The sequence below is a fragment of the Nematolebias whitei genome, chromosome 18 (genome assembly GCF_014905685.2).
Source record: "Nematolebias whitei isolate Nwh7 chromosome 18, NemWhi1, whole genome shotgun sequence".
Taxonomy (NCBI): Eukaryota; Metazoa; Chordata; class Actinopteri; order Cyprinodontiformes; family Rivulidae; genus Nematolebias; species Nematolebias whitei.
The window spans coordinates 20,783,992-20,796,524 of NC_056515.1; the positions used below are offsets into that span (position 1 = coordinate 20,783,992).

Below are 12,533 nucleotides of genomic sequence, written 5' to 3' on the forward strand. Positions count from 1 at the left end.
AGCATTTGAGTCTTTCAGAAATTTGAGACTGGGACAAAGGTTCACCTTCCAGCAGGACAATGAACCTGAACACAACTAAAGCAAAATCCCAGTGGGTTAAAGAAAAACTAAACAGAGAGAATGCCAATGGGGGGGGTAAATACCTTTGCAACCAAAATATTTTGAAACCCACTGCAGAGATAAGTAATTCTTCTCCACATGTTCAGATGCCCACTAGAAAACTTTAAATAAACTCTGGAGTGTGTTGCAGCACAAACAAGCCACAGTCTGCCTCCACTAACGGTTCAGTTTCATACGTCTCCATTCTTCAAAACAAGGCATGGTAACAGATGGGGATGAGGAAGAACAAACAGATTTGAACCTAAACAGGGGAAGAATAACATCCCTCTGCCCTGTTATGATGGAGCGGGCCTTTTATGAGGGGGAAAACCCAGCGCAGGCACTCAAACACAGATAGAGCAGAAAATGCTGGACCGTGCCCAAAAAGCACCGACAGACAGACGGAGGAAGTGGAAAAGAGGGGGCATTTTCCTGAAGGTAACATTATTTTAAAGAAGCGTTAACAAATAGGTCAGCTCTTTCCAGAGAAAAGTACACCAGCACGATGATTTACACCCAATAAAACTGCAGTCCCAGGTCTGGCAGAGCAGAGGTACTTTCTGAAGGTCCTGGTACGTTTGGTGCCAAGCTTTAAGTGAGGTGGCAGCGCTGCAGGAGTAAATGTAAAAGTAAAGTGAAAGATCCCAGTTCAGCCAGTTGTCTGCTGCTCGCCAAACACATGACATCATATCTGGGCTGGGCTCAACATGTATTGAAGTGATAATAACCCAGGATAGATGTATTGTGTTCTCATCCTGTTTAAAACCTACACTTCCATTCATTTATACATTATTTTTAATTTTAAATATATCCTTTATTAAATATCATTTCGATCATACATGGAGGAGTGTGATCCAGACTGGATTAGATGTTTCTGATGTTTTGGAGTGTCTTTAAGAAACAGTCATAAATTTAATGTTATAATTTTATTACCTTCCAAAAGAGCCCAGATTTATGCCCATTTTAAATAATATTGAACAGAAAATACTTTTTTTTTTTTTGGAAAAGGCTACAAGAAACCTTTTTTTTTTAAACCAAACAGCTAACTAGACAATAAATGAATTAATAAATGAATTAATTAATTACAAATAGGGGTTTAAAAACAAAAACACCACGTGGAAAAAAACTTATAGTTACCATTTTCACTCTTCATCATCATCTCATCATTGTATAAAAAATAATTAATGAATTATTAAAAAATAAACTAATTTGATTTAAAAATTCAATTAAATCGAAATGTATTATATCAAGAAGTAAGAGTTAGGCGACAGACTGAATTGGACAGGGCCTTTTATTTTTTCTATTTTGTTATTATTGAACTATTTTCTAGATATGCTTGAGTAGTTTTAGTTTGGTGTGTCTTTCAAATTGCAATTTGTTCTTAATTGAAAGCACATTTGGGTTACAAGCCGCAGGTTTGAGCTAGAAACTGGAAGTTGAAGCCGCTAAGGACTAATTAATACCTCCTAGTACCTGGCTGCAAACTGTTATTGATTACTATTGAATCATGCATTTTTTTTTATCTTGCTGCTTTATCATATGAGTTGTGAAACATTTTGTTTCAGTTAGTGTTTGGGGGCTGTAAAAAGTCTAGTCGCATTGTGATTGACAGCTGCCTGTTAGCAAGTTAGAGGGTCTGCAGCTAGAGCTATTAATGATACAGCCCTCCATTCTTAATGTGCAGACTCTGGTTCCTGAAATTCAATCTGCTTTTATTTACGTTAATAGTTACTATGCATGGGAAGTGCAATAAAAAAAACAAAAAAAAACAAAACATAGATTTGGTTATGATTTATTCCTGTCCTGTGTTGACACATGGACATCCAGCCATTTAAAAGATAAGTATGGCACTTTCACAATTCATTACGAATTTAAGTTTTTTTTTTTTTTTTGTGCTATTTCATCCTATTTTGTTTGAACTTAAAAATTTAAAACTTTTAGGAATATATGGTACTAAGTATACATGAAATACGGATCTGTCCTTTTTGTATGTGAGAGTGTTTCTAATTTTAGTGCCTTCAAAATGTGCTGGTATGGTTAAAGTGGTTAGAACTAAATTAACTTTAGTTTTGTGGGTTAAAAGCTAAATTTCTTTGGCACCACTGGATTATTGTGTCAGGGGTTTTCAAAGCTTATTACTCGTTTCTACAACAACAGGAATCCTCGTGGACTACAATGTTTGCAGATGACATTGTGATCTGTGGTGAGAACAGGGAACAGGTGGAAGAGAACTTGGGAGAGGTGGAGGTATGCACTTGAAAGAATAGGAATGAAAGTCAGCCGTAGTAAGACAGAGCTCATGTGTGTGAATGAGAGGGAGGCTGGTGGAACAGTGAGGCTACCAAGAGCAGAGGTCACAAAGGTGCAGGACTTCAAGTACTTGAAGTCCACTGTAAAGAGGTGAAGAAGAGAGTCCAGGCAGGATGGAGTGGCTAGAGAAACGTTTCAGGAGTAAGTTGTGACAAAAGGGTGTCAGAAAATGTCAAAGGAAAAGTTTACAGCAGTGGTGAGACCAGCTATGTTGTATGGTCTGGAGACAGTGACACTGACAAAAAGACGAGATAAAGAACTGAAAGTGGCAGAAATGAAGGTGTTCAGGTTCTCCTAAGGAGTGACAAGGATGGATAAGATTAGGATTGAGATCATCAGAGGTACAGCACAGGTTGAACAGCTGGGAGATAAAATTAGAGAGGTGGTTTGGACATGTCCAGAGGAAGGACAGTGGGTTTATTGGTAGAAGGATGTTAGAAATGCAGCTGCCAGGAAAAAGACAAAGAGGAAATATATGGATGCAGTTAGAGAGGACATGGAGGTAGTTGGAGTGAGGACAGAGTAATGGAGGAGGATGACTCGCTGTGGAGACCCCTGAAGAGGGAAAAACCAAAAGAAGAAGAAGAAAAATAAGTTGTTTCTACAACACATAAAATATACTAAGTACTCAAGTTTTCAAGGCAGTTTTGTATGTTCATCACAAGACACAAAATGTCTCAGAGTCCCTCAAAACGGTAATAGATAATAGTGTGCCAAGAGATATTTATCACTTATTTAGTCGTAACAGTTCCTTGAGGTGACTTGGACAAATAAATAAAAATAAACATGGCAGCCAGCTAGTAGAAGTCTGTTTATGTCTCTTAAAGTGAGTCACTACTGCGACTGTTATTCTTTTGACAGCAGGCTCCTTTCCTGAAATGATTTCATTTTTCCCAGATGACTTCACCTTCCCCAAAAATCCAGACTGCCACATTACCTTTTATAGCCTGCTGCAAACCAACGACAGCCTGACAGCCGCAGGATTAGCGTTTTTCAGATAGCACCGTTTTCTTTTGGATGACTCATGAAAGTGCTTATTCATTCTGTAAACATCATTTTCATTGATTTGACTGTTGTTCATTTGACCAGACTGTTATTTTGTAAAGTAGATTAGCTTTGGATGCTAAAGCCTGTTAATGACAGATTACATATAATTTTCCAAAGCAGATCAGCCCTTTACTCTTTAGGCAGGGGAAAAAAGAACAACGTATATCAAAATCCTGTAGTCACTCTTGAAAATAAAATTGTTCATAACTACAACATCCATTGGTGGTTTATCGCGTGGTTTGGGTCAAACCTGAGCAGAGAAGGTGTCTGCTTAATGTACAGTAGAATCAAATGGGTAATTTACCTTTCAATCACTGAAATGTTTCTTCAATATTCTTTTGTCTTACAGCTAAATTACCAGAACCGACCACTGTTAGTGCACAGACAAGTCCACCTTTGAAAAAACTTGACATGTCCATAGACCTTCTAGCACCCTTCCACCCTGAGAGAACAGAACTTCGAACCAGAAGACCAGAACTTTCCCCATATTCACCAACAGAGATCCCACAAGCAGACCTCACTTCCCCTCACACCACAACCTTGGCAACCCCCTCTACCACCTTCGATGACTACGATTCTGAAGAACACAACGTCAAGTTAGAGTCTGTGCCAATTTTGACCCCAATGGAGCTCCCTCCTTTATCAAAACCCAGCTCACAACTTGTACACCTGGATAACGAAAATGTCAGCTCCAGTTCACCAGTAAGAGAAGAGGTGACCACAGAAACCAGACTGAGTAGACCTCCAGAAGTCACCACAGGTATGAAAACTTCATCGCTGGAGGCAACTCCAAGTCCTTCATCCTCTCTAAAGATTGTCACGCCAGAATCAGGCCTCCCCACCAGCACCATGGAAGTGGACAAACAAACTGCACTGGTTTTTAAAGATGGAGTCCCTCCTGGAACAACATTGCATTTTGACCTGGGAAAGCCTGTGTCCGTTCCACAAGGTGGAGTGCCATCAGGCGACAAATCTATCCACATCATCTTAGTCAAGGCGCAGGATGCGAATGAGTCAGGTGAGTCAAGACAACAGTAGGAGCTTCTCTTCAGGGACTGATGTGGACAAGTTAGACTGGATTTGTCTCAGTTCAGAGCAGCTGCTGATAAAAGAGCTAAAATGCTTTGAGATTAAAATTTTTCCTGAGACTTATGTGTTTGAGACACTGATAGGATTGGAAAAATGTAAAACAGACATTAAGAAGAAAAAACTAAATGTAAAATGGCTCCATTGTTGTTTTGGTTTCTAGGATGCGAAGTACTCATGGTATGTGTCAAAATAGGCTGATATCTACATCAATGTTCTCAAATAAGCGTTCAATACAAAATGTTATACATCAATACATCAATGTTACATCATCATTCTACATCATTGTTCTTAAAAGCTCAGTTTCTTGAGTCTAGATATACCCACTGAAAATGACATTTAAAATTTTACCTTTGGGAAGTGTTCCTAACAATCACCTGAAACTACAGTATCTCTCAGCAGAACAATTAAATATCCCAGAGTGTGGATGGGGCCTAAAACTATTTCCTCTAACAACAAAGTCCATGCTCAATTTCCTCTAAGACATAAAAAACAAGTCAGTTTAACTTTTTGCCAACAAAGTCTTCATTTTGTAACTAAAATCTAGTTAAAAATAATAATAAATCAGGATGCCAATCTAAAACCTAATACTAATAGCTATCTTCGGTGTTGATTTTTGCTGCAAATCAGCAAATTATCTATGAACAGGTAAGTCTATAATCTTTAATGATGTTTCTCACCGCCGGTATAGTTTTTTTTTTTTTTTAAATTGCCTTTAGTGAACTACAGTGCAAAATAATATTACCACCTACACATGGTGTAAAATATCTTTCTCCTGCATTTTTTGCAAGCCTTTGTGTGTGTGTTCTGACCACCACAGTTTAGATCTGTCATCAAAAACATTTGCTTTTGTGTTTTCTTCTTCTTTTTTTTTTACAATGTCCTGCCAGGGACTTCACAATAATCGAATGCAGCTGATTTAGTTTTGTTTGATGTTCGAGTTGAAAACGACACAGCATAAGTGACTTTTGTGACTGCATCTTGAAGCCCTGAAACACACAGAGACTAAAGCAACTGCAGAGCCAGATGTGGAAATGTTGAAGTTGGTCATTTCGGTGCTGGCAATATGATTAGCCTCAGCTGTGTTCAGTAGGGTGGGCTAAAATGCTACATATATTCTATTTAAAAAAGGTAATTATTGAAAGCATCTCAAACAGCTCTAAATTCTCTTTGCCCCTCTCCCCCTACAATTAACTACTCAAGTTGAGTTACCACCATTAATGTCTAAAGTGGCCGAGTACCGAGTACTCATAATTGACCATTTCACCAGCATTGGGCCAATAAATGACAACAATGTGCAGCTCAAATTTGTTTCCTTTATTTAAATGTTATCACAGCAAGTCACTAAAAATACGACCAAGTTGAGACGTGTCACTTAGCGTTGCACCGTAGAGCCAGCCATCACTGCTGTGTGGTGGTCGTTACTAAAATAAAGGAGATCATTTATTTTATGTATTTTTTGGCATGTATTCATGCAGGTGTGTTATGACCTTCAGTGGATTTTTTAAGGTCACAGAGTCCACTTTAATTAGCTTTTCATAGCTTGTCTATATCCCCAATAAATGTTTACTGCCGTCTCCTCACACACTGGCACTTGTTTGTGAGCCTTTTGTGTTACTTTTAAAAGCTTTGGGCATCCCTTTAGTGTTACCTTCCTGCTTGCTGAACTGCTCCAAAAGGAAACGGCAACAGGAAATATAATTCAACACTGTTTCCTCAAAAACAGGCAACTTCAGCAATGTAAGGAAATGGAAGAGGGATGAAGGTGATGGACATGCACCTGCTGCCAGTTATGGACTTGGATTTGTTGTTTTTATTAGCTTCTGCTACAGTACTGTTTTTTTATCAACTGAATTTCAGCATGTTGCTCAAGTTACTGAGATATCAGGATAATGCATTCACTTAAACAATAAAATAGATTTTCTTACTGAAAGCTTTAGCTTGCAACATTTTTCCTGTTGCAATGGAATTATTTTCTGACGTTTTTTCTTTTTTAAGCTAATGTAAAATGTTGTCTGATCAGGCCATTGGTGCCAACACATCAGAGCCAACTAAGCTTATAAGGTAAGATGAAGCCCCCCTCAGTTATGTTTTCAAAGGGATTCTGCAGATATACTTAGAGATGTACTAAACTGCTGAGTTGCTTTTCCTTTGCAATTTCAACCCTCTCTGAAAACAGGAGCTTTGTTGGCTACGGTTAAAAAAGCAGCAACTAATTTTGTTTCAATGATAGGACATTAAAAGTAGCAACACAATAATTAACTGCAAAGTAAAAGGTAAAATTTAGTTAAAAACAAAACATCAACTTTGTGTAAAGCTGTCCCACCCAATACGCCACACACAATCATGGCGTCAAAGCATCAAATAAGAACTAAACATAGCGTCACAAAAATGAATATGATAAAATATGAACTATGTGAGTCGGCAGAAGGCATTTTGTGAAAGAAATTGTCTAAAGTGTATTTTTGCTTTTAGTCAAAAAAATGTCCCTCTAGTTTACATGAACTTTAAACTAATACTGCAGATCGCCACTGGGGGGGGGGGGGGGGGGGGGGGTGTGGGGGTGGTTCGGGGGTGAGTTTGTTGTTAGCTTGAGCTTCAAATTCCAGGTTCCATTTTTGTGTCTAGTTAGAGCTTCAAATTCCAGGTTCCATTTTTGTGTCTAGTTATGTTTGTGATAAAATGTTTTCTTGCAAAATTAATAAATATATTAACTTGCTATTTTGACAGAAACAAGTTTAGAGATCAGGTAATTAACCCAGTGGTGGCACAGAGGTTAGAAAATGTGAGCCTGTGATCGAAAGGTTGTTGGTTCGACCCCCTGGACCGACAACATCAAACTGTAGGTGGTGAAGCACCCATGACTTCCTCCACCCTCATTTGCTGCACTCTGGGCCCTTGAGCAAGGCCTTTAACTCCCACAGTCTGCTTCCCCGGGCACCTTAGATGGAGCTCTCTGCTCCACGCAGATGGCTCTGGTAGCTCAGTGGTCTGTGGTTGTGTCAGGAAGAGCATCCATTGTAAAAACAATTTCCAAGTCTTTGCGCAAGTTGGTTCTCTGTGGCAACCCCTAAGGTAGGGAGCAGCCGAAAGACGCACAAAAAAAAAGCTAATTATTTGCTTCTGTAGAATTGTGTATAGAAAAGTTCCCCTTTGTATAATAATATTTTAATATCTGACCAACAGGAAGGAGCATAAATCTGAATGTCTGAAAACTAAACAACTAACGAGAAGCAAAAAGAAAAAGAAAATCCCACATCTGTGTTTAGACAGATCAGTGTTAGTGTGTTTTCCCTCTGCTGTGCGTTGTTTAGCATTTACATATCTCTTTACGCTGGTTCTCTGAAACAAACATCTCATAGAAATCTGGAGAAATGAAAGGTTGAGTTTGAAGATGAAAACCTTGTTGTTGTGCGACATCTGCAAAATTCAAAAGCACAGCTGTTTTTGTCTTAAACTCTGGCACTCATCAGGGTACTTCTCTGTTCATCCTCAGGTCTCAGTTTGTCTAGTTGCACGTTTTTGCTCAACTTCCCACAACACAGTTCCCATATGCACCATAAAGTCTTAATGAGTAGACACAAGCATGCATTGTTTCAGAGCTGCTGGCAGTGACTGACCCTAATCATAACAAACAGGGGCCCGCAAACTGTTTACCATCCAAATACGCTCTCCGGCTCCTTTTAATCAATATCAGAAATGAGCTGCTGTGGAACAAATCTCACATCCTTTATTTAGGCAGCAGTATAGTGCTGAAGAACCAAGTCAAACTGAAGAAACTCCTGCTTTAATTAGGTGAAAGTAGAAAAACGACTATATTCTTATACTGGTTAAGCATTAAGAAGTTAAGTTTTAGTCAGTGTAAAACGAGATGGAAAATAAGTGGGAAGTGATTGTTTTTCTTTTGTTTAAGGTGCATCAAAGTATGAAACCAAGGCGTTTTAAAATGTATTGAATTATTTTAAGGCCTTCATGAAGTAGGCAAACTTCAGCTGTTGCAGTGCAGTGACAAGAGGAACACTTTCCTGTGCAACTTTATGGCAAACAAGACCATGTAAAACTGGTCTGGACACAACACAAACCATGACTGAGGAAAAAAGAGGGTGCAGATACTGAGCTAACCCTGCCATCCTGACCTGTCCTTAAAGAGAAAATGTTTGGGAATATTCTGAAACAACAACCGTTACATTAGTGCTTTACTTTGTTTTTACATGAACAATAGGTCAAAAATGTCTCCTGAAACAAGTTCATTGTTTTGCTCGAGCCTTTTAAGTGTTGCAAACAAGATGGCATTATGAAGTGGGAAATGTTTTATTGTCCTCACTTTTCAAAACCATGTCTTGCAGCAATAAAATGCATGATTTGGTGTTTATTGGAAAATGTGATAGGTTGATATGATAAAACGTGAAAAATCTGTTAACTATAACTCCATCCATCCATCCATTCATCCATCCATTATCTTCTACTTGTTACAAAGTCGAGTTGTGGGGGCAGCAGCTTGAGCAGGGAGGCCCAGACATCTTTCTCCACAGCCACCTCTTCCAGCTCTTCTGGGAGGATTCCAAGGCATTCCCAGGCCAACTGAGAGACATAGTCTCTCCAGCGTGTCCTGGGTCTTCCCCGGGGTCTCCTCCCAGTCAAACATGCCCAAAGCACCTCCCTAGGGAGGAATGTTAATACATAAAGATAATAACTGCATTACCTATTTTATGAGTAAGAGATATATGATAAATAACAGTGAATTGGTGTACAGTATAGGGTTGACAAAAGCTAATATGCTCAAACTGTGAAGGCCTACATGTTTCCAAAATTATGAAGAAAAAAACTTTTATATAAATCACAGTTATTAGTCTAATTGCAAATAACTATTGTCAAGATACTGATAGCAGAGCTCTGGCTGAACTAAATAGACATCCATCCATCCATCCATCCATTATCTTTACCCGCTTATTCCATTTTGGGTCATGGGGGTCGCTGGTGCCCATGTCCAGCAATCACTGTGCGAGGGGCGGGGTACACCCTGGACGGGTCGCAAGTCCATCACAGGGACACATAGAGACAAACGAGACAAACAACCATTCACACTTTCACTCACACCTAGGGACAATTTAGAGTTACCAATCAGCCTAACATGCATGTTTTTGGTCTGTGGGAGGAAACCGGAGCACCCGGAGAAAACCCACGCATGCACGGAGAGAACATGCAAACTCCACCCAGGAGGCCCCTGGACCGGGGTTTGAACCAGGGACCTACTCGCTGAGAGGCAGCAGCTCTACCAGTTGCGCCACCGTGCTGCCCACTAAATAGACATGTTAAGTATAATTTAGGTATGCTGTTCTGGTTAAGGGCATCACGGTGGCTCAGTTGGTAGCTGTTGCCTCTTAGCGAGAAGGCCCCCAGATAAAAGCCCAGTCAGGGACCTTTCTGGGTGGAGTTTGCATGTTCTCTCTGTGCATGTGTGGGTTTTCTCTGGGTACTCCGGTTTCCTCCCACAGACCCAAGAACATGCATGTTAGGCTGATTAGTAACTCTAAATTGTCCCCATTGCCCATTGTGAGAGACTGAATGGTTGGTTGTCTCATTTGTCTCTATCTGGCCCTGTGAATAATATGCGACCTGTCCAGGGTGTCCCCCACCTCTCGCACAGTGATTGCTGGACTTGGGCACTACAGACTCCCACGACCCGTAAAGGAAGAAGCGGGCAACGATAATGGATGGATATTCTGGCTAAAATGATTAGCGCAATTGCTTATTTTATCACAGGGTTGAATATCAGCCTACTAGCATTTAAAGGAAAGCCTTCAAAGGTTCAATTCATATATGATTTTGGCCTAAAGCTTAAGCAGTGAGCATGGACCATTGACTGGAAATAAAACTTATACAGTGAATGGTTTAGGGTTAGGGTTAGCAAATGTTTCACCGGGCTTGATAATAAGTATACAGTATTACAACATACTGTTGTCTTCTGTTTTCATGATATACTGTAAATTATATTTTAATTTAGGTAAAATAAGGGAATTACTATGTATTTTTGGACTGATTCCACAGCATACAACATGGCCAAGGGGTTAAACAAAGTGTGGCTTTGATATGTATGTAAATAGCAAACAGTGATAGGCAAAGCACTTGACTTGATGGTGACCACAAATCTTACATAGGTCCGTTAGTGGTCATTCTAGTATATATATATATATATATATATATATATATTGTAGTGGGTTTGCTTTATTTTTATTTTTAATTGTGTGCCTAATCTGTCTCCAGTGGACCAAGTCCTGAAAATGCTGAATGAGCCTGGGAATGGCTCTGAGTCTTTGTTTTTCCGCATCAGTGACCTCACGCAGGTGAGTAATGAGGCTGACCTGGGGAGTGGAGTGTCTGAGCCCCTTCAGTCATCTGTTATCGCCATGCCTACAACAATCAGCTTCGTCAACGGAAACCATGAGGTACAGAGGAGTATTTAGTCACACTATATTTTTTTTATTCCAGGCCGCATGTTCATTTAAGAAGTTCCAAATCAAGTTTTAAAAGAAAAACTGTTGTTTTCTTTACTACTTGTTAATATACTTACATATGCATTTTATGTATAGATGCAAATATTTCAACTAATAATCCACATAGTCAACTAAAATGAAATCAATACATTATTAAGGGTCGGAGCCCAGTGAAACAAAGGAACACAGATGCAAAGTAGCATATTCTTTCTCCTAGCAGAGAAGGGTACCTCTGGTTTATTTACTTTGATTATTTTTCCTCCCCTATTATTACCTGTTTCGAAGTTTATCATTCAACTTTTTCCAGTGATTTGGAAAACCAAAATAACACCAAAGTTGACGGTTGTCTTCTGCAGACCTCCACTGTGAATAAAATCCAGAAGCTCAGTATAAAGCTTGGCAAAGGTTGACTATAAACCTCTAAAACGCCCAAACCAAGAAACTTGGGAGTTGGAGGGCAAAAAATATGTCAGAGTTTGTCGTCCCTGTCGGAAATTACGACAGTAATTTGTTGTCTTGACCGTTGCCTGACTTATCATCTTACAAACCTGCTCTTTGCCAGGTTGGTGGGGCATGGGAAGGGACGTGTATCGAGGACTTGGACTCCTTCCATAATGCTTCTATGTCTTAATAGTGTTATGTCAAAGTTTACCTCCCGATTATCCACATGAATTACAAAGTAGAAAACCAGTCATACTAGCCAAACAATGTTACTGAACTCTAGGTCAACATAGTTGATGGTAAAAACTGGTAAAAGAACTGTTAATATATTTAATAGTTTACTTTGATCCAACAGTATTTAGGAACCTTTGAGTCATCAAGAAAACTAATCATCAATAATAATTAATTAAATGGGATGGATGAAATGAATGAAAATGCAATGAAAGTACTTACAAAAACAAGACCCAGTCGATGATTATGAATAATCTGGTCTTAAAGTAGATGTTACTCATTCTGCTTTATGTAATTGTTTTTGTGTTCTAAACCATACAGATATCGTTAGAGCCAGACCTTCCAGAGGAGGCTCTAAGGGATCAATTGGAAACAGCTACACCCGTCCGGTTTCTGGAGGAGGAAGTTCAGTGGAAAGAAACGGACCCAAGCACAGATGCTATACATAAAGAGACCAGTGATGATGTCCCAACAGACTTGCAAGGATTCAAAACTCAAGTACAAGATGATGCAACAGCTGCCACCACATATATACCCATGTTCTCATTTATATCTACCACACTATCAGATGCCGTCCTTCCTGGTGACACCTCCATATATGAGGACATGAAGGCTAGCACTCCATGGGAGGGTTCTGCAGATGGTGCGCTTCCAACCCCATCTGCCAGTCTGTCAGGTGTGATGACTGATGAGACAGAGGTTGGAGGGACTGAGCCTTCCACTTTTATCCCAGACATATCACTTCAGGATACTACCACACAGGGACAGATGGGAGATATGGAAGGGTCTGCTTCTGGAGATGTTGAGGCCTCTGGGCAAGATGTT

At 39.6% G+C, this 12,533-nt stretch overlaps 1 protein-coding gene across 1 annotated transcript in view; it reads left to right on the forward strand.

Annotated features, from left to right (window-relative positions):
- The window catches only part of LOC119425025 (versican core protein-like), a 41,629-nt gene that overhangs the window by 8,176 nt on the left and 20,920 nt on the right, over positions 1-12,533 (forward strand). The window contains exon 5 of the mRNA XM_037692547.1: positions 2,113-2,130. Within this exon, the coding sequence (XP_037548475.1) occupies positions 2,113-2,130 (18 nt within the window). The remainder of the gene's footprint in view (positions 1-2,112; positions 2,131-12,533) is intronic.